Source organism: Garra rufa, chromosome 13 (genome assembly GCF_049309525.1).
Source record: "Garra rufa chromosome 13, GarRuf1.0, whole genome shotgun sequence".
NCBI classification, from domain to species: Eukaryota; Metazoa; Chordata; class Actinopteri; order Cypriniformes; family Cyprinidae; genus Garra; species Garra rufa.
This window is the reverse complement of record NC_133373.1, coordinates 1882322-1910038: the sequence shown is the minus strand read 5'-3', so window position 1 is coordinate 1910038 and position 27717 is coordinate 1882322. Positions and strand designations below refer to the sequence as shown.

The window sequence follows — 27717 nt, the reverse complement described above, 5'->3', positions numbered from 1 at the left end:
TATAGAAGGTGCACAGCGTCATTCAAGCAAAAATTAAATACTATCATGGTAACACACATGAAACTGAAATAATGAAAAGAAAAGAAAAATTTAACAACATTAGATGTAGCATACAACCCTAATGTGAAAAACTGATAAGAGGAAAACTAAGTACAATGAGTTATTTCAACAAAAAAACATCAATTTAAAAAAATGTAACAGGAGATTCTGTAAAGTTTACAGTCTTTTTAACCATTTAACTGTAGCATGTTCACAGTTGTTTACTGTTAAATTAACTGTCATTTTTTTTTACAGTGTACTCTATGCTATTAAAAGTGCAATATCATGCTCTAGTTAGTTGATGCTTGTGGATGCCATTTAAATACTGATCATTCAAAATGCATCCTTTTGCATTGATTCAAATACAGCTGTGCATTCTGACTAAAGACTTTTTTATTACCATAAACAAAAATGGCAGATTTCATAGTGTACATCTTGGGAGATGAATGGAAAGCTAAGTGATCCTTTGCTGTGTGCTGTAGGAGTGATCATCTGTCTTGGTAACAGCTAATGTTGTGTGTGTGCTGTGTGTGCAGGTCTCTTCCCAGCTGTGCTGAACTTGGCCTCCATGGCAGAGATCAAGACCAATGCCACATGTGGAGAAAAAGAAGCAGAAATGTACTGCAAACTAGTGGAGCACGTTCCAGGACAACCTGTGAAAAATCATCCTCAGTGTAGAACATGCAACCTGAAGAGTGATAATGAATACGGTACAGGACATTCACACACACACACACACACACACACACACACACACACACACACACACACACACACACACACACACACACACACACACACACACACACACACACACACACACACACACACACGTTGGGTTTACATGTTTTATGGGGACATTCCATAGGCGTAATGGTTTTTATACTGTACAAACCGTACTTTCTATTGCCCTACACCTACCCTACACCTAAACCTAGCCCTCACAGGAGATTGTGCACACTTTTACTTCCTCAAAAAAACTCATTGTGCATGATTTATAAGCCTGTTTCCTCATGGGGACCTGAGAAATGTCCCCACAAGGTCAAAATCTACTGGTATTCCTATCCTTGTGGGGACATTTGGTCCCCACAACGTGATGAATACCAGGTACACACACACACACACACACACACACACACACACACACTGGCTTTCAGGCTGTGCATAATCCATTTGATATGCTCTAATCAAAGTCAGTTTCTGCTCATAAATCACTGCATTCCAAGATCACTGCACACACGAAAAACACTGGCAGAGTCACTCATGTAAATACTGTTTTTCAAAGAGGCTTTTGAAAAACAATGATTTCTCTTATGCTCATCAAGGCTGCATTTGATCAAAAATACAGAAAAAACGATAATACTGCAAAATTTTATTATGATATAAAATAATAGTTTTTACTTTAAAATATAATTTATTACTGTGATACAAAGCTGACTCTTCATCAGCTGTTACTCCAGTCTTAAGTGTCACACGAACCTTCAGAAATCAGCATTTATTTAAAAGCATTTATCATAAGCAGCATTTATTTAAAATAGAAAGGTTTCTTACTGTTTGAAAGTTTGGGGTCAGTACATTTTTATTCTTTCTTTCTTTTTTTTAAGAAATTAATACTTTTATTCACAAAGGATGTGCTAAGTTAATTGCTTTTTAAAGATTGCTGAGAGGTGCAATTTGATCCCGTACCCAGACTTATTAAAGTTGAGGGAAATTCTGCTTTGGAAAATTTTCAAAGAACTTATATGTTAAAGGGTTTGTTCACCCCAAAAAAGAAAATCCTGTAATTAAATTATGTTTCATTAACAAAGTTCGGGAGAAGCGCGTCAGATTCTTAGCGTAAACATCACACGAGGAGTCCACTCAAGTCAATCAGCGCCATAGGTTTAAATACAGCTGACTCACCTCCATTCACTTGATGGTTTATCAGTAACTGGTTCGCCCGTCCGCTACTACGTCGCAAAGACAAACTTCCACGTGAGAAGAAGATTCCGACTCTTCTCCGGCCGGCTCCAGGACCGTGCCTTCCCCGCATTTCGCTTCAATTGAGCCCCCGGCCTCATCTCGCGGCCGCCGCTCGGCACGGACCACCTAACATCGCCCTCGCCTCCATCGGGCGAGAACACCAGCCGACTCCCCAGCATCATCCGCTCGGTCAGGCAATCAATTCTGCCCATAGAGAAACGGACTATGGCGAGTATGAAACTAGCGCTGGCAAAATCCGATGTCCAGCCTTCACGCAAGTTAAACAAAGGAGAATTATTTAACTTGTACAAAAATCTGCAACTAACTAACCTCTCCCCCTCTAACCCCAAAGTCGACCAAAAAGAAACACAAACCTCCGGCCGCGCCGACGCCAATGTCTTTCTCCCGTGCGAGGCCTCTCACAGGGCTGGGAATCGATTCTGAAGCATTAGGAATCGAGAGTGAATTCCAAAGTTTGGAATCGATCCCATCAAGGGGAATTGACTCCTTATTCAGAGCCGTGTTCAGTTCAACAACTTATATCTATGTATATAAATGCCTGTCAAACGAAAGACTGCATCCCACGAAGTCTGCATATCTCAGCTGCTAGTCATCAAATGTTGCCGAACGTTTTTGTCGATTCATGAAAATAAACTGAATGAAACAATCATTACCGAGCTCGTCTGAAGCACCCATTAATTCGGCTCTTGCTCGCTGATAATTATTAAAATTCTGATAGATCGTTTTAATAAACTAGTCCAAAAAACCATACGTTATTTTACGATGGGAGTCACATGTTGTCCACAAATTTGAGTGCCGCACGACGGAATAGACGTGAATGACGTTATCTTATTTACACCCTATATATAAATGCTATCTTTAACCTTTATCAGCCAATGATAATTCTGAAAGAAAATGCAGAGAGCACAATCAGTGGTCTCTAGAGCGCACCTGGTTGACAGCTAATCCACAAGCTCTAATATTAGTGTTGTTGTTAAAGTTCTGTTTATTTCGTTTCAGTGTATTGATTGTTAATTTTGTGCAACGCATACTGTTAAAGTAAATACACTGTAAAAAAAAATCCGTAAAATTTACGGTAAAAAACTGGCAGCTGTGATTGCCAGAATTTTACCGTAAAAAATACGGTAGCAACGTTTTACATTTTAAGGTTTTCACTTAAATTTACAGGTAAATACCGTAATTTCATACTAAAAACCGTAACTCATATAATGGTAATGTACCAAATTTTTGAAGCACTGAAATCTGTTTTGTACCTTTGTAATACAATGATAACCACCAAAAGCGGGTGGTGATGACAACATCACATGAAGAACCAAAGTCCATCGCACGGAGGTTTTAAATAATAACATATATAGAAGGTGCACAGTGTCATTCACACAAACACTAAACACCATCATGGTAACACACATAATACTGAAATAATGCAAAAAACATTAATTTAACAACATTAGATGTAACATACAACCCTAATGTCCAAAACTGCCAAGAAATAAATTAAGATGACGTTATTTCAACAAAAAATAAAAAAATGAAATTCAGAGAATTCTGGGAATGTCAATTTACGGTTATTTACTGTAAATTTTACATTCTTTTTCACTTCCAAAAACGGTATACTACCGTAAAATTAAATGCAATGTCCAACACAGTTTTTCACCGTATATAGAAGGGGAACTTATCGTTAACCATTTCACAGGTTTTTACCGTAGCATTTTTACAGTTTTTTTACCGTTAAATTCACTGTCATTTTTTACAGTGTATCATTCAGCTGAACTGTGGACATTAGACACTTCATGACTTGTTTTAGTATTGCAATAAATGCATGTCCACTGCTGAGCCCTGGGTTATGACTAATTCCATGGGGAAATGCAGACAAATTACAATTTAAAATCTGTCAGAGCTACAAAAATATTGTACATTTTCATATTTTTACAATGAAGCTTCATATTATGAGAAAGCTACTTTCTTCGACTTCAATATCCTGCAGTCATTGTAAAATTAGCTTCCTCCAATTTAAATGGCAAGAATTGAAAACAACAGTGAGGAATCGATTCAGAACCAGGAATCAAGATTAATTCCAAAAATTTCGGAATCAAACAATCCTACACAGAACAATGGCCACAGCCCAGCCCTCCACCGTGGCTCCTCCTCAAGCAATGCCTGGGCCCGCAGCCCAAGCGAGAGTTCGGCCGCTTCCTCCGCCAATCTCAGCCCTGACCACCAGTATCTTTTCACTCAGAGTTTACAACCTAAGCAAGCGCTTGGCCGCCCTGTGACATCTGATCTACTCAGTCACCGCCTTCAGTCACCACCCTGAGCACCAACCACCGACCCACCCTCGTAAACAGAGTTGTGACACTCCCATAGGCTTCCATAGGAACTGAGGAATGCGGAAGTAAAGCGTGTGATGGAGCGGCCAATAGTTCCAAACAACCAATAGTTCCTCCACAGAAGCCCATTCATTTCAGCACTTCTCAAGCACAGTCGCCGGTAAATTGAAGAAACTACTGCATTTTTTTTTTTTTCTTTTACAATTTAACGCATCAGTTGACCTCTCGAAAAACTGGCCAGTAGTGGTATTTTATGAAGCGTGTTATAGTTAATGTTTATCGTAAAAAAATAAACAGTTAAACTGTAAATGCAGTTAGATAATGTGAGAAACACCGTAATAGCGACCATAACCAGATACTAGTTGTCATATTTTTACGTTTTTAGTCTTTCTGCAATCTTTCTCTCCCTGTAGGAGGTTGAATGAGTTTCAGTAAAGACTGCATTCAAGAAATACGATAAAAATGTATGCTGAACGCAATTCGTCGCCTTTCATCTTTTCTATTATGTTAAATGCCATTTTTTGTTGTATGTTTGAATATCATAAAATAACACAAGTAAATTCCTTTTTTTTTATTTAACATTAAATCATTAAATTGAAACATATAAAAAAGAGAGTGTTTGATCTTGTCCAAATACACATTCAAATGTATTTAACCTTAAATATCACACTACCTATAATATAAATACTATATTAGAAAATGTTATCTTTTAAATGGTCAGGATCATTATTGCACATATTATTTAGTACAAAAAAAAACTTCTCAAAATATTAACTAAATAGAACTGAACTATATATTACATTTTGTTTTTCTGAAAAAAGGAAATACTTTTTGCTGAAAAAAGGAAATACTTTTTGCTTGTCTAGAAAATAATTCTTGATTTAAGAGTTTTTAGATATTTTGGCTGGAAACAAGACAAAAAATCTTAGAAAAGCATTTTTTCCAGTGCTTCATTGTCTTCATGTAAACTCATATTTTGTTTTGGTTTTAGGGTGAAATTTGAAATTTAAATTTTAGGGTTGGGCTTACAACTTTATTTCATTCACTTTCATCTCTTATGTGTTGGTGTGGTGGTTTTAAGTGTGTACAAGTTGTTTGAAAGTTCTTAATAAAACACGCGTTGAGTCGGCGCTGTCATCCTCACACCTCAGCCATAATGAGTTAGACGCTCCAGTCTCTTCAAACACACGCCGCTGCGCCCCAGAGTCACCCACACACTCCCAGCCAGAGAGTGATTAATATAACATGTAATTAGAGAAAATTAGAGAAAGGGAGAGAGAGATGTGACTTAACCAGCAGGGGAGTTCTTTTAAATGAAATCTAGATCTCGCTCATAAATTAGAAAAGAATATATGCAGTCAAATAAATGATTAAGTGGACAACTTTAATCATCTTTGCCTGATTAAGAATCTGGCTGTAAAGAAAGATTGGGGTTAGTCTCATATAGTTGGCTTTCAACAGGCTCTGCGCCGAGATAAACGTCAGTATTTCAGCGCTTATAAAACTCATCCCTCATTAGAGCAGACCGCTTTATTTCAAAAGACACTTCAGCAGGTGATTTCATTCAGCGGCAGTCAGCTCACGACGGTAAAAGCCAGCCGAGACACATTATTAGTAGCGTCGTGTCCTGTCGTGGTTTAATATGAGGTGTTACGGAGCTTCTCTAAAGGACTCGTGCCATGAGAAATCAAATCTCGCTTGATCTCTTCAGATAAAAGAGCTCAATGTGCTATGAAAAATTAAACCTTCCTTGCCAGTCCAAAAGCACCACTTATTCACACAAAATTAAATACAAATTCAAATATTTGAGTATTAAATATACCCAGACCTCTTGGGCAGGTTTTTAAACAATCACAACTGAATTTTGGTTTTATTTCAGTCGATTAATAGAAGTGATCTGCTGTCGTCACGAAAGTCTTTGGCTGCCGGTGTGGATTATATGATAAGCACTCTTGCGTCAGATTTACTCGTTTTTCATATAAACCATCTCACAGGGCTCTGTGTAGATTATCTATTTCGTCTGAAGGAGGAAAGTGGAGTAGTGTTATTACGTCAGTCACATTCAGACATGCACACCTCTTCACTGATTTTTATAAAGCAAACATAACAATAACTTTGAAATTGTTAGTAATATTTGAAGATGAACACTGGACCAAAGCAGGTTGGCTTTATTTGATGATCCACGAGGCATTTTGAGTCTCAAATCTGATCATCAGGATCTTTTGAGAAACATTTGTTCCTCAAAAGCTTCCAAAACATCTCACATCTTTTGGGGAACATTTATTTGTCCATTTCTCAATCATCATTTGATTGCATTGCAATGATATGTTTGGAGAATTTCAATTTCATCTTACTAAGGCATATCACTATATTGCCAAAAGTATTGGTTCACCTGCTTCTAATGAACAGGTTTGACTACTTTAGTAATTTCCATGAGCACAAATCTTAATGTTTAAGCATATAGTTATATTCTAGGGTATTGTGTGCTTCCAATCTTATATATATATATACAGTTTGGACAGGGCCCGTTTCCATTCTAACATGACAATGTCTCTGTGTGTAAAGCAAGATTCAGAAAGAAACTATTAATCCAGTCAGTGTGGAAGAACTTGACTGATCTGGTAAAACCAAGTTCTAATCCCAGACTTTAAACGCAGACCTTTAGCCTAAAACTCATCACCAAACGCCAATGACTTGTACATTCAGTAAATGGTCAAAAGTATCGGGACACTCCTTCTTCAGAACAGAAAAAGGCACTTTCAAAACTGTGACAACAATAATGGAAACATATTTCACATATTTCAAAATATTGGAAGTGTCTAAAATGACTGTACTCACATGTACAAGTCATTGGTGTTTAGTGATGAGTTTTTGGCTCAAGGTCTGCATTTAAAGTCACACCAGAGGTGTTCAGATGGGATTAGGACTTGGCTTTCTGCAGACCAGTCAAGTTCTTCCACATTGACTGAAACAGTCATTTCTTTTTGAACCTTGCTTGCTTTATACACAAATCCACTGTTATGTTATGATAGAAAAGGGTCCTGTCCAAACTGTTGCTGCAAAATTAAAATCATGCAATATCATAGTATGCTTAACATTTAGATTTGTATTCATGGAAATTGCTAAAGTAGTCAAACCTGTTCATTAGAAGGGGTATCCCAATACTTTTTGCAATATAGTGTATATAGAGTGAAATAAAAAAATAAAAAATAAAACTGAGCAGTTTTTTTCTTCCATATTCTCAATATGTCAGACTATATGAGCCATAAAAGGATAATATATAAAATGTGACCCTGGACCACAAAACCAATCATAAGCGTCAATTTTTCGAAATTTAGATTTATACATCACCTGAAGGCTGATTGATACACTTTCCATTGATGCATTGTTTGCAAAAAAAATTAAATATTGAAAAATTCACCTTTAAAGTTGTCCTAATTAAGAAAATTAGTTATTTGTATATTTATGGTAGGAAATTTACAACATATCTTCATGGAACATGATCTTTACTTAATATCCTAATGATTTATTTATTTATTTATTATTATTATTATTATTATTATTTTTTTTTTTTTGCATTTTCAAAATCAATCATTTTGACCCATACAATGAATTTTTGGCTATTCCTACAAAAATACCTATGGTTTTGTGGTCGAGTTTCACAAATACGATACTCAATAAAAAAAAAAACATATTCAAACTTAATTAGATTTACATATTAAAATAAGGTTCAGAAAACTTTTTGACTCCAAAAGATGAGATTTTTTCACTTCTGACTATATTTTCTTATATACCACAATCACTTTTCTGACTGTTCTTCTCTGCCCTATAAAGTTCATAAGCAGAAATGATATGCTGCGGTCTCTCATGAGTGTGTTTTTTGTGTGTGTAGAGCGGCATCCCATTGAGTATGCCATTGATGGCACTAACAACTGGTGGCAGAGCCCAAGCATCATGAACGGGATGGACTACCATTACGTCACTGTGACTCTGGACCTGCAGCAGGTAAACGACAAAAAAACAACAACTGCATCATTGTTCATTATTCACAGCCAATCAAAATGCATCTTGTGGTTTTGTAAAGTTCTAGCCCTTCTTAAAGCCACACGTTATTTTAGTCCATTTAGCATCAACAATTTTCTTTTTTTTCACCTGACTAGAAAAAAAATTGCAAGCTTCTAAAGCAGCTAAAATCTCAGTGTATGCATGACTAACAGCATAATTCTAACTATGTGCAACCACTTTAAAGTCGGATGGATTCTGATTGGCTTTCAATGTTTTTATAGTTCATCAGCTGGACAAAGTTGTTCTTCTGAATTGATTTCAGCAGTTGTTCCTTTATAGTTATAGTTATTGTCATGGTGTGAACAGGTGTCTGAACTTAAACAGGTTCACTGCAACTTGGCAAACAATGTAGAATTGTTTCAATAATGTTAGGTGCTCTTTTCTATGCAGTTAAAATGATTGTGGACTAGATAGTTCAACGTTTAAAAAAAGGATGCAAAAGCATAATAAGCTATCATAAACATAGTCTAAACAAATGCACCATTGCAAGAGTTTCACTCACATTTGCAACTAAAAATAAATGTGTGCAAACACACATAATTGTGCAAATAAAACAAGACCCTGTTGGTCCTTAAAAAGTCTTTAATATCTTAAATTGTATAACAAACTAATTTGATTATAATTTGAACAGGTCTTTAAATTTGGTAACAGAAAATGTAGAAAATGGGATTATTAAGCTATGATTTTATTCTATAATTATAAGCGTTGCATTTTCAAAGTCAAAATGCAACACTGGTTTGCGGTTTCAGAGGAGTTCACAATTGCAGATTTATGCCGATTGCTTATGATTAACTATTGATGAATTATGACAATTTTTACTTTATGGTGCTTATATTGTTATTTGTTGTAGATGATTTTAGGAATGCATATTTGAATGGGCAGCCAGCAATACTTAAACATAGAAATTTCTAAATAAAATTTCAAAATATAATAGTGTATATTTTGTATTCTAATATAAAATAATTTTGCTTGTTAATGTCTCCTTATATCCCTGTATTAAGGAAAAACACATTATTTGACCCATTTTCAATGCACCCTTTAAGTTTAAGTTTGATGTGCTCCTGATTTTTTCACTTAGGATCACATGTGCGTCCTGAGAAAAAGTAAGCATTGAGGCTTGAAGAAATATTATTAAATTATACTCTTTTTCTCTTTTTCCGTATTTCATACATCTTGTTTTCTTTTATTTTTAAGACTTATCAAGTATGAAATCGTCCCCTGCTCTGTCACGAGAGGCTGCGGTCTTAAAATGTCTTTGCAGAAAAACCTCTCTCTTCACTCTGTCCCTGTGCTCATCTTCTCCCACTCGCGCCTGTGCAGGTTAGCTCTGGTTGAACAGTGAAAAGCAGTGGAGTTGAATGAGCGTGTGGGCAGAATGCTCCCATCAGCCCTTATTAGATGATGATCTGAGGCCAGTGCTGCACGACCGCAGGAAATTACACAAACACCTACAGACACGCAATTAATGCAGGCAACGGATGACACCGGGGTGCAGGGCGGTCAGAATGAAAAGTGACGTGCAAATTAATAGATGAGAGGCAAACTGATAACAAAAATAGAAGCCATGGGAAAAAAACAGCACACAAAGAATGATGAAATGAAGTTAACTGGTGAGAAAATAAAGATGATTCTGTAGGATTGATGCTCGAAAGGATCATAGATGCATGCTTTATATAGCTTGATTTATTCTGTACAAATTAAGATGTAGTGCAAAAAGCAGAAAAACGTGTGTCTTGTGTTGACTTCATTAGCTTTCCCTTACAAAAAGAAGTTTATTCAAGTGTGCTATTAATATACTTAAAAAAAAAAAAAATGGAAAGTATACTTTCAGTCTACTTTTTTATGTACTTCTCAGAAATGTGCTTTATATACTTGTCAGAAATATACTTAAAATGACATTTAAGTATACTTGACTTACACTTAGTAAATATATTTGCGTTATACTTGTGCTCTGAGAATCCGTGTTTTCAGTGATTTAAGCTAGGGGCGCTATTACACATCTTCTGAACAGAATTTCCTAAACACAAGTGAAGAAGAAACCGAAACAATGTAATCCAACACAATATTTAGACATAAAACAGCATTAAAACCATAGATATGGAAAACTGTTTAACGTTATGGAATCAAATGTCGACCCATGAAGAGGTAATAATGACTGTCAAGCTTTGGGGTGTTGATCAACTCCATCTAGGGTTTGATTATCATCAATAGTCCTTTTTTTAGCTTTTTGTTCAAAATGTTGTTTATTTATTTTTTATTTATGAAACTTACCCACATAAAAAGAATGCATGACGCTGGAATAATGTTTTTGTTTACAAGCAGATCCCCTGTTCTTTCTTTTGATGTTTTGTATGTTCACTTAAAGAAAACTTACGAGTATACTTGCAGTATAAATCTACTAAACTAGTAGTTTACTGAGAATATACTTCAAAGTGTACTAAAAATGCATAAAAAAGCATTTAATTAGTAAACTATCATTAAACCTATATATTAACTTTTAGTATACTTGCAGTACAAACTAAAAACATAGATGCAAACTAGTTGTGTACTCAAAGTTTACTACTGTTATACTTAAAGTAAACTTAAAAGTATACTTTTATATACTAACAAGTGGGCCAAATTAGTCCCAAGGAGTATTGAAAAAGTACAACTAAAAGTAGTACACTGATATTTGTATACTTACTACATAAAGTGTGCTTAAAAATATAATTTAACTTTACTTAAGTATATTTAATAAAATAAACTTGAAGTATACCTCTTTTTTGGTAAGGGTAGTCCCACATGGGATCTGCACAGATTTTTCTTTCCTATTTTTAGGACTAAATATGCTAAACAGATTTGATGATATACTTTGAAATCTAAAAGCATTATCAAATTAGTTAAACACTACCATGCAATACCATTTAAAAAAAAATATATTACTTTTATTCAGCTAGGATGCATTAAATGAATCAAAAGTGACCGTAAATACATTTATAGTGTTACAAAAGATTTCTATTTCAAATAAATTCAATTGTTTTGAACCATCTATTCATCTGTAAATCGTGAAAAATAAAATGTATCACGGTTTACACAAAAACATTTGTCAGCACAACTGTTTTCAACATTGATAATAATCAGAAATGTTTCTTAAGCAGCATATTAAAATGATTTCTGAAGGATCATGTGCTGAAAATTCAGCTTTGATCACAGCAGTCAAATATATTTGAACAGCTACTCACATAGAAAACAGATATTTTAAATTGTAATAATATTTTACAATTTTACTGTTTTTACTGTATTTTTGATCAAATAAATGCAGCCTTTGTGAGCAGAAGAGACTTCTTTCAAAGTCATTAAAAATAATTATTCCAATCTTCTCAAAGGTAAGTGTAGTTAGTTAAAGAAATGTGCAAGGAGCCGGTGATTTGCAAAACTTTGTGATTGATGGAGCTCGACAGCCCCAATTCTAAGTCATTTTCGTTTAATGAAAAAGTGTGGTCATAATATTCACTTAAAAAATGATCAAGAAAGAAAGTTATATACCATTTTGAATGGCATGAGGGTGATAAATAATGACAGAATGTTCATTTGTCGGTGAACTATCCCTTTAATTCCTGCATTGTTCCTCTGTGCCTTACCTGAACTGAAGAATAAGACAATGAGTGCAACACGGTACGGTGACAGAGAGAGAGAAAGAGAGAGGGGTGGTGGCAAGATAGAAGACAAATGAGTGTGACAGGGTTTGAGTATTCATTAGAGGGGCTGTAGAGGACATTTAGAGTTAATAAATCAGACGAGAGGGTGTGTAATTACTGACGGCAATCACACATACAGCATCGAGCCTCGACTGCCATCTTACCATCACTCACTCCCTGACAACCTGTCTTCGCAATGACAAACGTGCGCTAACGCATTACAGGCTCTCATTCAGCACGCTGAGCACTAGAGCAAAACCCGTCTGAACTGAGGAAATTGATTCAATTGAATTAAGTGGTTATTTATAAACAGCCGGCTGATATGCACACACTGTTCACTCTGCTTTATGTGTAATATGTTTTAGATGGCTAACAGGACTCCTTCAGTGACTGCTGCTGGGTCTCGATGATGTTTAGTGTTAGTCTTAAAGAAACAGTTGACACAAAAATAAAATTTGTTGAAAATGGATGCTCTGCAGCGAATGGGTGCTGTCAGAATGAGAGTCCGAGCTGCTGATAAAAACATATAACAGAATAATCCACACAAATCCAGTCCGTAAATTAACATCTTGTGAAACTAAAAGCTTTGCCAGACAACAGGGGATGCTATTATTATGAATTATGGATTTGTATTTTAGCCAGAAGTAATTAGTTTGAAGATGCAAATGTTTTAACAATGGTTTTGTTTTCTTACAGTCCATCAATTAATGCCCTATGAAGCTTTTGGCTTCATAGGGCATTAATTGATGGACCGGAGTGGTGTGAATTACTTGTGGGTTATTGGGATGTTTTTATCAGCTGTAGGGAGTGAGTGCACCCATTCACTGCAGAGGATCCATTGGTGTGCAAGTGATTTGACCAAATCTGATGAAGAAACAAACTTGGGGTGGGCGATATGGCAAAATTTCATTGCACGATTTAAAAAAAAAAATATCATGATTCTTTGTCATGTTAGTTTAGCTATTTTGCAAGTTGCCTGAGCAACATATAACATAGTTTTGGTTTTTTGCAAGTTGCCCAAAAACATATAACACAATAATCCACACAACTCCAGTCCATAAATTACATTTTGTGAAGCTAAAAGCTTTGCAAGACAACAGGGTATGGCTATTATTTTGGATTATGGACTTGTATTTTAGCCAGAAGCAATTGGTTTAAAGATGAAAATGTCTTAATGATGGTTTTGTTTCTTACAAACACACAGCTTTTGGCTTCACAGGACATTAATTGATGGACTGGAGTTGTGTGGATTACTTGTGGGTTATTGGGATGTTTTCATCAGCTGTAGTGAGTGAGTGCACCCATTAACTGCAAAGGATCCAGTGGTGAGCAAGTGATTTGACCAAATCTGATGGGGTGTGGCGATATGGAAAAAATATTACATTACATTTTTTTTTAATTATTTCAATTATTTGTCATGCTAATTTTGCCATTTTGCAAGTTTTCTAAGCAGTACAGCCAAACTAATTTCCCTGTTGCAAAACCATAGCTTTACAAGTTAACAAAACCTAACATGAAAGGAAGGTAATTTAAAAAATGTTACAAATGCACACAATATATAACTAAAACAAACAGTGCTTTAATTTTCAGGTACAGTAGGTGTATTTATCAGTAGCATTCAATAAACAGTTAACAAAAATAAAAACAAAACTATATACACTACATGAATTAAACATTGACTCTTATTAAAGCAACTGAATTAAAGTTCTTCAGTCAAGAGCAGTGAGTGATTTTTCTTTGTGTTTTGTTAGCTTACCATCAACTAAAATGACAATTCTTCTTCATTTACTCACTCTCGAGTTTTTTAAACTTAAAATATGTTGAACATTTCAATCCTCCGAGCACAAAAATCGTCAAAACTCACACCCCTAAAACAAACTCTTGGACAACCTGAGGGTTGTGTGTGTGTGTGTGTGTGTGTGTGTGTGTGTGTGTGTGTGTGTGTGTGTGTGTGTGTGTGTGTGTGTGTGTGTGTGTGTGTGTGTGTGTGTGTGTGTGTGGTCTGGTATTCATCACGTTGTGGGGACCAAATGTCCCCACAAGGATAGGAATACCAGTAAATTTTGACCTTGTGGGGACATTTCTCAGGTCCCCATGAGGAAACAGGCTTATAAATCATGCACAATGAGTTTTTTTGATGAAGTAAAAGTGTGCACAATCTCCTGTGAGGGCTAGGTTTAGGTGTAGGGTAGGGTTAGGGCAATAGAAAATACGGTTTGTACAGTATAAAAACCATTACGCCTATGGAATGTCCCCATAAAACATGTAAACCAGTGTGTGTGTGTGTGTGTGTGTGTGTGTGTGTGTGTGTGTGTGTGTGTGTGTGTGTGTTTGTTTTTGTGACATATCAGGACACAAATTTGTGTAATAACATGGGTATGACATAGGTATTACAAGGAGAGGGTGACTTATGAGGACATTGCCCATGTCCCCACTTTTCAAAAGGCTTATAAATCATACAGAATAAGTTTTTTTGAGAATGTAAAGATATGCACAGTCTCTTGTGAGGGCTAGGTTTAGGTGTAGGGAAGGTGTAGGGTGATAGCAAATATCGTTTGTACAGTATAAAAACCATTACGTCTATGGAATGTCCCCACAATTCACAAAAACAAACATGTGTGTGTGTGTGTGTGTGTGTGTGTGTGTGTGATGTTCCAGTCTTTGCAGTTGCATGTTCACCTGACCTCCGTACAATTTTGAAATGTGACTAATCATACTAAAGCCCTCCACAAACACACACACATGCAAACACATACACACAATTACTTTTTAATTTCTAGTGCACATTTTACAGAAAAAATCATACCATTCATTGAAATCTCCAATTCATCTGTATGCAATGTGTATGTTTGAGTGAGGAGCAGTTTAGGAATTGCAAATCAAAATTAATGAATGTATAATTGCTGGTAAATAAAATATGTTTTTTAAAATGCCTCTAAATCATCAAAATATCTTACAGTTAAGGGAACAAATGGTGAAAATAAAATCCCCAAGCTAAACAAATGCTGAAATGGAAAACGAATACAAAACAATATCCAGATGTTTGGATGTCTCATTTGGTAAAATTACCAGGAAGTGTAAATCAAACCACCTGCACTGCTTAGAAAACACCCAGAATTCTCTACAATAAAACTTGAGTGAAAAGCCACAGAGAAGCCAGTGATCACTACAGAGGAAATACAGAGTTTAGCAGCTGACAGTGAAGGTGGCCAATAGAGCTCTGCATAAAAACACCATTAGTCAAAAACAACCATAAAAGCAAAAAGACATAGCAGTGACCCTTCCATTCGTGTTAGATGTGGTTAGACAGACAATCATGTACAAATGCCAAAAAAGCTGACATGCCACTCAACATATATAGGAGTCAAACCACAAAGTTAGCCATGATCTAAACATCAGTTTTAGTTAGTAACTCAGTGCTCACTTTTACTAAACAATAGAGAGTCTTAAGTTAACATTAAGGGTGGGGTTGACCTCATTGCTATGGATGATTTCAGCATGCTTACTAACTATGCACACAGTGATTGGCTGATAGTGGAGAGGTCTCTGTCAGAGATTTATTCATAGAAATATTTTGTGATATAATGTTGCCATATTCAAATAAAAGTTTAAAAATAAAAATGTTGCCACATTCAAATAAACATGCATTTTTAACATGCAGGCTAAGTGTCACTAATAAACAAGTATATGTTGAGCTAATTGCCAGCTTCTTACATGTGTGCTTCTCATAAACAATTAGCGGATATGCATATAAACAGCCTTTTAATTACAGAGTAGAATAATCATGGCTAATAGTAAGACATGCAGATGTAAATGAAAACCAAACTGGACACAAGAACAGCTTGTCCATCTTAGTAATGAAAACAAGGATATAATCAAAGGAAAGTTTGTAGTGGGGATAACCTCCAAAACCAAAAAAGATGCATGGGAAAACATAAGTGTGCAAATAAATGCAGCTTGTTTCTAAAATGTTTATGTTTCGAGGCAGATTACTGGCCCTGCTGAAAAAAAAAAAAAAAAAAAAACTATAGAAATCATAGAATTTGTACTGGTTTTACTGGTTATAATGGGAATTGTACTGGTATTTTTTTAAATGGTTTAAATGGTTAAAAGTTGATGGTTTGTAATAGTATTTGTTCTGGAAACTATTGAAATTTATGTGACATTTGTATTTTTTTTTCAGCAGGGAGAGTAGTTTGTGTTTTGGTCTTAGTGGACTTAGGAGTCCTCTTCACTACTTCTAATGTTTCACAGATTTAGGAGCTATTTTTAGCGCAAAAACAAATTGTGAAAAACTTTTAGAGCAAAACGTTATGAGTCCTTAATTTAGGATTGGCACGCCCATTATTTTTGAGATTTCTAAATCTAAATCTGCAAGTCATGAGCTAGTTTTAGTCTTAAGATGTTTTGTGAATACGGGCCCTGATCTATGTCCAATATGAGAGTCTGTAGAATTATTTTAAAAAGTTGTGCACAAGTGTCAGCTAAACTACAGCAAATGCTTGAATGAGTGCACAAGATAGCCTAGTACATGCATACCTAGAAAAACAGCTTTGTAGCCTAAAGTATAGCCACTGAATACAGCAGCCTACTGTACCATATAGAAAAACATGTCTTAACAATTGTTTTGGCGTCATATATGCATTCACTGTGTTTTTGTTTTATATTAGAAGTTAAAATATTATACAAAACAATACAAAAAAATAAAAATAAAAATTCTGTATGACTGGTGTCTAAAATACATGTGAAAACGCCAATCTTGATTGGCTGATGTGAAATCAGGTGACATAGTGTGGTGTGTCAGCCAGACCATAAAATGCAATTACATCACATAATCTTAAGTTTATTTATCTTCAAGAAGCCACTTGGTCTTTTACATAAATGTGTTACTTTAAGACCTAGATACTACAGATTCTATTTTACCTAAATGCAATACGAGTTTATTTCCAGAGAGCCAATCTCTTACCTTACTGAGCTCCTCGCCTAATGTCACTTGTATTCTACCAACACCCTTGTCTGAAACAGTAAAGTGCAATCAACAGCATATAAAATCAACAGCTTGCATATCATTTATGTATAATAAGAACAAAAGGGGGTCTAGGACACTTCGCTGAGGAACTCCATAATTAACGACTGTTTCCTCAGAAAGAATACCATGAATTTTTACCCTCTGAACTATTCCATTAAAATAAGAGTTCAACCAGGCTATCACTATACTCGATTAACCCATGAGACTTCATTCATCTAATAGTATTGAATGAACAACTTGGAGATCCAAGAGTACAGTACCAAACGATTTACTATCAGCAGTCTGTTTCCTTAAGAAATCTGTTATTTAAAGAACTATCAATTCAAGATCCCCTAAACCCCAATTGAAAGCAATGCATATTCGTCTTTCATTATTCATATTTATACACAAACCTTTCTTTGGAATGGAAACCGAATGATAATTTCAAGGATCATATCCATTACCTTTCTTATATAATGGAACGATCTTGGCTATCACTGTGTCAGATGGCACTAAACTATTTTAAAAAGAATAACAATAAATGTGACAGTTGGAGCTATATCTGCAGCATCTCTTAAAAATGTATCTGGAATCTGCTACTTATGACTGGTTTTGTGGCTTAGGGTCACACATTCAGTAAAAAAAGTGTTTGACAAGACAAAATCATTCACATAAATTACCCTAAACAAAAGCAGCCTATCCACTAAGCTATTTCCAATTAATGATAAGAATGAAATTCTTCAAATTCTTTCTCATTGTTGATGTTTAATCCTAACTTTGATACAGTAAATTTTAATTTGCCAATTGTTCAGCACCTATTCAGCACCTTTCACAAAGACAACCTTTGTTACTTCTTTTTCCTATATAAAATTATTTTTTGCCTCCTTTATACTCTTCTGACCTAAACTTTTCATAGTCCTCCTGATCCTTAGTCCTCCTATAAATCGAAAGTGCCTTATTCCTGCTTTTTAATATTTAAAATATTTTCGGATTCTTTCAAGGACTGGATCTTTGCTTAACTCTCAGCTGTCAATTCTACTCTCAGTGAGCAATTCTACCCAATTCTTCAAGAAGTAAAGCTTTAAAATGTGTCCAAGCACAATCAACTATTGAGGTATTCAACATGTCATTCCTTTGAACTCTCTTAAGTTGACCTTTTTTTTACTTCAGTATGAAAACTTGGCAACAGACATACTGTCAAGGCATGGACTGAGGTCCAGGGAATGCAGACTTCTCAGAAAAGAGCAAAAGGTCCTTTTTGTAGCTATGTACTGCTTGAATTTTCGCTCCTGGACTGTTCAAACTTACTCTGCACCCCAGATCAGATAACATTCATGAACATGCTTGATCAGTCCTCGAGGGGTCTGTCCTTTCAGGCCAGTGGCATTTGTATTAACATTTCCAGTGTCCCTTAAAAAGGAAACATCTCAGGTAAGATGTCCAGTTGTCTGAGAAGGGAACGAGATGCTGTGTCATGCTTACAAACTTTGGGTATGCCTGACACATTTTCCTTCTGGCGATTGGAATCTGGAGATTTTGTGACGTAGGTTCCCCTTTAATGGTCTTGCTAATTTACTACACTATTTACAGTTGAAAACCCAGCAGATTATAATCTGAAATTGTGATAATTATCAGGGGTGCCCAAACTTTTGCATACAACTGTATATCACCTGAATTGGCATCAGCCAGTCAAGATTTTCTCTCATGCTTCAGACACTGTTGAAGCAGATGCGTTTCCATAGCCTCAACACCATGATGCAGCGTCTTGTTCCCTTCTCAGCCTTAGATGTTTCACATTTAGCTTCTTCCTTCCCCTCATTCTGCATTTAGAAACAAGTCTTCTCTCGCAAGTATGGTATGTTAATGTTTTATTATTCATTATCACATCCAATGGACTAACAACATAAGTCTGGAGAAACAGGTGTTCTGTTCATTAATTCTCAGCTTTGAGGAATGTGTTGCATTATTGTGATACTGAACTAAACTAATTATGCCACATTGTACTTTTGTATGGAAAATAGTGCGGTAGTTATTTATGCAATTAAAAGTTATGTTTGCTTTGAGCTCTTGCGTGCACACACACTTTCTCTCTCACACATAAGCATTTGGCCTAAAAAACAGTTGGCTTTTGTGTATGTATTACATAGGGGTGTGCGATATATATCATCTGTGATAATATTGTATTTGTTGTTTTAAATATGTGCGATTCAACATTATCGAGTATATTGCAATGTACTATATTGCAAAAAACAAACAAAACAGAGTGTACGCATAACGTTACATTACGCGATGAAGCTTAGAAATTACGCATTTAGAGTGCGTTCTTTCACTGCATGATCCAGTCTATTAAAATGCATTTAGAATGATCATATAATTCAAGATATGGGGGCAGAAAATGTATATATTTATATCATTTCATATAATTAATCAATATCGCATGAAGAGTACCGTTTTGTCCTTCTAAAATCAGCATGACTACAAATGTGATGTTGATTTTGTACAAGTTTAATAAACAAGAAGTTAATATTTAAAGACTTACATTTTAGACAGCATTTCCTGTTTTTGCTCAATTTCGCCAATAAAAAAAATCATTCCAAACAATTCCACAATACTGTTTTGCATCTCTGAGCGACATGACGGTGTTTCGTTTCGTTCCTGAATCAATCAACTGTTTAAATTATTTGGTTTAATCGCAATGACTCACTTATTAACATCAACTTGCTGCCACCTACTGCCGGTTTAAATTTCACACTTAAGGCATCTTTTCACTTTTAAAATAATTTCAGATATAGCTAATATAACATTTAACATCTAAATGCCACTTCATATGCAACTTCTGCAGTGATTAATTTTGTTGATACTGATTTAATTTTAGTAACAGCCTAAATGTATTATTATAATTGACTGATTAAATATAGGAATTTGACTCAAAAGATGATGCACACTATGAAAATACTACGAAATAAAACACTACAAAATAATGGCTTTATAAAGGTGAAAATTCCCATAAAAGGTAATAATCAATTTAAACTTATTGGAAAAATAATGAAAAATATCATCCAATTACCGTAATCAATAAAATCCCAGAAAATTTTGACATGCTGTTTATTTTTTATTTTTTATTTATTTTTTTTGTCATTATCGCACACCTCTAGGATTACATTGTATCACACTTTGCCAAATGTGCATTCCCAGTGTATTTTTTTTTTGTATATAAAATTTGGGATAAGGTTAAGTTGAAATTTATTGAGTCAAATCATGCAACATGATTCAGGATTCAGCACATCAGATAAATTAAACAATGGCATCCAACACATTCACTCCCAAGTGTTTACCCTTCTGGCTTATCAGTTATTAAACATTTTCTCAAGTTTGTTCAGCTCAACTGAAAGCCTCCGAGAATAATCTTTGACAGAAGAGATGTGACGAAGAGAATATACTGTCATCTGTGTTAGTGAGAGAGAGAGAGAGAGAGAGAGAGAGAGAGAGAGAGAGTGTGTGTGTGTGTGTGCGTGTGTGTGAGAGAGAGAGAGAAGAGAGAGACAGTGTGTGTGTGTGTGTGTGAGAGAGAGAGAAAGAGAGAGAGAGAGAGAGAAGAGAGAGAGAGTGTGTGTGTGTGTGTAGGAGGCAGGGTCTTAGGCCAGCGCACACCGTCAGATAAGGCAGTGCACATCTGTGTTTGAGTTGTGTCATTTCTGACAGGTTGTGGGTTATGATGTGTTTTTTTATAGCTCTTCTTTTCTTTGTCACAAACTGCAGGGATGCTTGTTTGTCTGTGGCCTTTACTGGTGAGAAACTCTGCCGTAAATGAACACCTGAGGGCAGCTTCTGATGCTGTCGTCTTTAGCACTGACCACACACACACACACACACACACACACACACACACACACACACACACACACACACACACACACACACACACACACACACACACACACACACACATACATACATACATACATACACATTCACGTCTAAATAAGGACACATACTGTACTGTTCCCAGGGGACTTCTGTTGTTGCTGTTGTTGTTTTGTTATTAAGCTAATTATAAATACTACAGAAAAACAAAGCAATCCCTTACGGAAAAGAAGTTTAAGTGTGCTATTAGTATACTTTTAAACAAAAAATTGTATGTACTTCTCAGAATGTGCTTTATATACTTCTCAGAAATATACTTAAAATGACATTTAAGTATACTTGACGTATACTTAGGAAAAAGTCTAAATATATTTGAGCTATATTGGTGCTATGAGAATCTGTGTTTTCACTGTTATAGACTAGGGGCGCTATTGCACATCTTCTGTACAGAATTTACAAAACAAGTGAAGAAGAAACCGAAACAACAGATGCTTCCACATGTAATCTAACACAATCGTCAGACATAAAACAGCATCAAAACCATAGATATGGACAACTGTGTGACGTTTAGGGTTGCCACCCGTCCCTTAAAATACGGAATCGTCCCGTATTTGTGAATGAAATTGCGCGTCCCGTTTTGAATCAATACGGGACGGGTTTTGTCCCGTATTTTTTATAAAGAAAATTAAAGCAGCGTCTCATGCAAATAATCACTGCGGTAAAGCCAGCCGCGGTTCAGAAAAACACGGTCAAGCCAGCCGCGATTGATTTTAAGTGTGCGCGCATATTACAGTGATTACGGTAGTTTCAGGAACAACACAGAGAGAATGCGCTTGCAGAGTGCTTTTCATTTAGACGCCCAGGACTGAGAGATAATACTACAAAATGCTCGTGAATTTTTACTTACTTATTTATTTGCATTTCTGCTTTAATATCCGTTTTATTTATTGGTGTACTTGACGGTTCTTTTCTGAGAAATAGGACATTATTAGACTTTAGAGTCTAATAAGTAGAAAAAAAACAATGATCAGTTCTTATTCAGGACGGCCCATATTATATGCAAAACTCATATGAAACCTTTTTACTGCAGCATTTTTGAGATATGGGACATTATTACATTGTAACGGGGTATATAGACCCCATTTTTAAAAAGTAACAAAAAACAATGCACCCCCCCCCCCCCTGAATAGTCTTTTATTTTAGCTTTTTGGTCAAAATGTTGTTTATTTATTTATTTATTATTTTGATGGTTTTGTTGGTGTGTTATTTTCAAACCGATTGGCCAATTTTAGTAACGTTGTATGGATTTTTTGAAAAGTTTTTCTCTTAAAGAAATAGTACACCCACTGACCCCCAGGTTGTCCAATATGTAGATGAGTTTGTTTCTTTATCAGATTTGGAGAAATGTGTCATTCCATGACTGTCTCCTGTCTCACCAATGGATCTTCTGCAGTGAATGGGTGCCGTCCAAACAGCTGATAAAAACATCACAATAATCCACAAGTGATCCACACCATTCCAGTCCATCAATTAAGATCTTGGAAAGCCAAAACATGCATTATTTTTTGTAAGAAACCAATCCATCATTACTATGTTTTTAACTTCAAACCATTGCCTCAAGCTAAAAAGTCCATAATCCATTATAATGCTTCTAAGATTGAAAAGAACATTACAAAAGTCTGTTGTCTTCTCACATAAAAGAAAAAAAGCACCCATATATTTGCTTAGAACTTTTTGGACTGTTTTGGCTTGTAAAGTCATGTGAGTCGTGTGGATTATTGTGATGGTTTTATCAGCTGTTTGGACTGTCCCTCTGACGGCACCCATTCACTGCAGAGAGGTGGTACATGGTAATTTTTTCTTGGCCTGAGGATGTACTTATTTTGATTTTTTTATTCATTTATTTTTCAAAATCTAATTTTTTGGTGTACTATTCCTTTAAGTTAAACTGATGTTTAAGAGTAGGCTTAGCTGCTTAATGTTTTTCTAATATGACATCTCTTTTTAATGACCCAATATCTGAATGATTCAGCAAATTTAGCTTCTGTTGCCACTTTTTTGCAACATTAAAAGCACCAGGGACATTCAGAGTTGAGACAGATCTGTTTGATAAACTATTATTAAACATAAATGTAAACTAAATGTGCTTTTATGAAATATGAGTTTAGTAATAATTACAAACAAACACAAATCTCAAAATAGCAAGCTCTGAATGACAGCTGAATTCTTGATTTTTGTTCAAAATACTTAATTTTTTAACATATTAGAGTCAAATGTTTTTACAGAGGGAATATTGGGTATCTAATTTTGTCACTCCATAATTCAGAAAAAAACTTGAAAAACTTGACAGAAAACAATGTTTTCATTTTTGGGGGACAAAAATGTTGTATAAAATCAAGCAAATTATATATGAACAAATCCCTCTGTAAAACCCTTAGGATATAGACAGGAATAAAAAAAGGTAAAGTTGTATAAGTGCTACTGAAGTGGAGATCTATGGCTCAGTGCAGGAGAAAAAAAAAACTTATCGTTGTAATTGAAATCTATTGACACAAATAGATAAAGTGCTATAAAAGAAACACTTAACAGTGTCTTTTGAGTGTTTTCTTTCCACTAGTCTGAAAAAACACTGAAAAAAACAAAATCTCAAACTTGACAGGTGCATGAAAAAAATGTTTTTGCCTGCAGTGTCTCGAATCGGTTTAATCTGATGTATATCTTATTATAATTGTCCTGTCTTGTTACAGTAGATATATTAACCCATATTTTGTTTGAGGTGATTGATTAACATTGAGTTTAAGCACTTTTACAGAACATTAAAGAAACAATTGAAGATTTTTTTTTTTTTTTTTTTTGGTGTAATATGAGTGAATACATTTTTGGCATGTAAAGTTTTAAACTAAATATATTCACTGTTTTGATATTGTTTTGATATTTTCAGCATATATAAAATTAGTCTTCAATGATTCAGTAGACTGGAGTCAATTATTACCCCAGGACTTCAGAGTTGTCCTGGATGGTGTCATAATCCATAAAAGAGGCTGATGACTGAATGCTGCAGCTGGCCAATCAGAATGAAGTCCTCCAGCTGTGAGATTAAGCCTGTGTATGATTATTGAGTATGTAGTATGAAGTATACACATATTTGACTGACGTGCCCTTGAATTACAGCTGTCTTTCATAGTTCAGTCAGACGATTGTGTATTGAGACATGTCTGTGTCGGCCCATCCTCAGCTCGCTCGTACCTCTGAAAACAGCTCACAAAACATCATTGTGCTCCGTGAATGACCGTCCAGAGCGGCTCATGAGATGTGTGTGGCTGTGCTGTGAGAGACAGTAACATGAGCCTGTTATCTGTCACAGATGAAAGAGCGTGTGATGCTAACTCTATTGTTGTTTTTCTGTGTGTGTGTTTTTCTCATGGGGCGGTGTTACCTAAAAAGGTAACAGAAATGAATAGAGACTTCAGCCTAGCTTCTTTTTCCCCCGTTTCTCATGTTTTCTTTTTATTCAGGTCAGCTCTTCAGGTAAGCTGGAATGTCACTGCGCCCCGAAGCTTTCTGAAGGCCGCAGAGAACCTGTCAGGCACGGCGTTTAACGTGTTACACCGCGGTATACACACTCATAAGTGTTTGTGCGTGTGTAGACGTGTGCCTCAGGTCTACTGCTGCTGAATAAAAGAGTGGGGAATCATGGGAATCAAGTTTTACTTTCTTTCTTAGATCTTTTCTTTCATTTCTGTTCTCCTGCAAGAAGTCTACTGCGAGCGTTATCACAGGGTTTGGTGTTTTGTGTTTGACGGTAACCAAAGCTGCTGTGCTGAAAATCAGCCTGAAGAAATAGAGTTCACAATAAGATCACTTTTTTTTTCTTTTCTTTTTTTTTTATAATGAATTGGATAGTTTGAAGTTTTTGTAAAATAGCTGACATGGGCACATCTTTGACTGCTCATCACTATGTTTGAGCGAAAAATGGTCCTCCCGGCTTTGTTATATTGTATGCATCATCTCTAAAGGACGTCCTAAGGAGAAACTACAGCACAGCATTATTGCTATTTTAAATAGTTATCACATAATTACTATTATTTTTATTAAAATAATTTTTTAAGCTAGTTACTGAATTGCAGACTTTGTCAAATAAATACATAATTCTTCTAATCAAGACTGCATTTATTTAATCAAATTACAAATAAAAACAATAATATTGTTACATTTCATTTCAATTTAAAATAGCTGTTTTCTATGTAAATATATGAAGAGTTCAGATGCAAAAGCCTCTAAGTGCCGTTTGAAATTTTCTTCTACACTGCAAAAAATGCTGATTTTTTGTCTTGTTTCCAGCCAAAATATCTAAATTCTTAAATCAAGAAAGATTTTCTAGACAAGTAAGCAAAATTAAGTGAGTTTTTGTGTAAAACAAGCAAAATAATCTGGCAGTGGGGTAAGCAAAATAATCTTATTTCAAGCAGACAACTATATTATTTTGCTTACCCCATTGTTTCAAGCAAAAACTCGCTTAATTTTAACTTGTTTTTTATGAAAACAAGACAATAAATGTTTTAATTGTCTAGAAAATCCTTTTTTGGTTTAAGAATTATTATATATTTTGGCTGGAAACAAGACACAAAATCTCAGTAAGAAAAGCATTTTTTTGCAGTGTAAAATGAGCAATTTTATAATTTTTATCTATGTGTAGGTTCAGTAATTTCACTATAATGGCAGTGAATAGGTTCTTTTCATTGCCAATAAAGAGAAATAACTGAACAAAAACCTTGAAGCCTGATAAAAATGCTCATTTTAGAAGAAATTTAAAAACTGCACAACTGAACTATTCATATGTTAAAACGTAATTCAAAGCTGAATTTTCAGCATCATTACTGAAATTACAGAACATTCTGGCTACAAATCAGCAAAGTAGGATTTGTCAATGTTGTTAAATAAATATCCAAATGTAAAACCTAATAAAAGTGAGTAATTATGTCTGAAAATACTCGCATAAGCAACTATGCATCTAGTGGTTAAATCAAGGTTTTATTTATTGGTACCACCAGATCTGCCTTCTATGCAATGGATTTTGAATGTCTTTGCTATATTTTTAATTATTTCCAGTCTCTAATCAGCTATAATATGCTGATTTGTTGAAACATTTCAATTCAATTCAATTCAAGTTTATTTGTATAGCGCTTTTCACAATACGAATCGTTGCAAAGCGCTGTACAAAAGTTTAGGCTACTACAATATATTTAGTAATTTTAGTATTTAGTGGTGAATACTGTATGTCAAGTCGATGTACATATGATATAAATGTTAAAATCAGTAACTGTGTAATCGAACAGATGATGAACACTAATTGCAATGATTATGTGCTGTGATCAAACTTGTAAGAAAATTATGTAGTGCTGTATGTTGTTTCAAGGCTGGCATCATCTGCGGTCCTCTGAGGGGTCGGCATCATCTCTTCTTCTGAATCCAGACTGAATCTTGTGTAAATCCTAGTTACCACGGGATGGAAATCCCGTGGCAGAAACAGAGAAACAAATAGAGAAATAATTAGCGTAGCTGCTGTTCCAACTTCCAACCAAACAAAAATGATGTGTTTAGCCCAAGCCGAAGAATATTAATGTGCATTTGATCAGATGTAACTGAAGTACAACGTTATGAGATACATTATGTGTATGCTTGGCTAAAGAGATGAGTCTTTAATCTAGATTTAAACATAGAGAGTGTGTCTGAACCCCGAACGTTATCAGGAAGGCTATTCCAGAGTTTGGGACCCAAATGAGAAAAGGCTCTCCCTCCTTTAGTGGACTTTGCTATCCTAGGTACTACTAAAAGTCCAGAGTTTTGCGACCTTAGGGAGCGTGAGGGATTGTAGCGTAGTAGGAGACTAGTTAGGTATGCAGGAGCTAAACCATTAAGGGCCTTATAGGTAAGAAGTAATATTTTGTAAGTGATACGGTACCTAATAGGTAGCCAGTGTAGAGACTGTAAAACTGGGGTAATATGATCATATTTTCTTGATCTGGTAAGGACTCTAGCAGCTGCATTTTGGACTACCTGTAGCTTATTTATTGAAGAAGCAGGACAACCACCTAGTAGTGCATTACAATAGTCCAGTCTAGACGTCATAAATGCATGAACTAACTTTTCTGCATCAGAAACAGGTAACATGTTCCGTAGCTTAGCAATGTTTCTAAGATGGAAGAATGCTGTTTTAGTCACATAGGAAATATGATTTTCAAAAGACAGGTTGCTGTCTAATATAACACCCAGATTTTTGACTGTAGAGGAAACAACAGTACATCCGTCTAGTTGCAAGTTGTAGTTTAAGAGATTCTGTGTACTGTTTTTTGGTCCAATAAGTAATATCTCAGTCTTATCTGAATTTAACAGTAGAAAATTATTGGTCATCCAGTCTTTCACATTTTTAACACACTCTGTTAACTTTGCTAAGTTAGAAGTTTCATCTGGTCTTGTTGAAATATATAGTTGAGTGTCATCAGCATAACAATGGAAACTAATCCCATATTTCCTAATAATATTACCAAGGGGTAACATGTAAATTGAAAATAGTAGAGGACCTAGGACAGATCCTTGTGGCACTCCATACTTTACTGGTGTTAGCTGCGATGACTCCCCATTTAAATGAACAAAGTGATAGCGATCGGACAGGTATGATCTGAACCATCTTAATGCCTGCCCTTGAATACCTGTATAGTTTTGTAATCGATCTATGAGTATTTCATGATCTATA

At 35.3% G+C, this 27717-nt stretch overlaps 1 protein-coding gene across 1 annotated transcript in view; it reads left to right on the top strand.

Annotated features, from left to right (window-relative positions):
* Positions 1–481: 481 nt before the first annotated feature.
* LOC141283312 (laminin subunit alpha-2-like) overlaps positions 482–27717 on the top strand; it is a 194633-nt gene continuing 167397 nt past the window's right edge. The window contains exons 1-3 of the mRNA XM_073816596.1: positions 482–497; positions 576–749; positions 8242–8354. Of these exons, the coding sequence (XP_073672697.1) occupies positions 482–497; positions 576–749; positions 8242–8354 (303 nt within the window). The remainder of the gene's footprint in view (positions 498–575; positions 750–8241; positions 8355–27717) is intronic.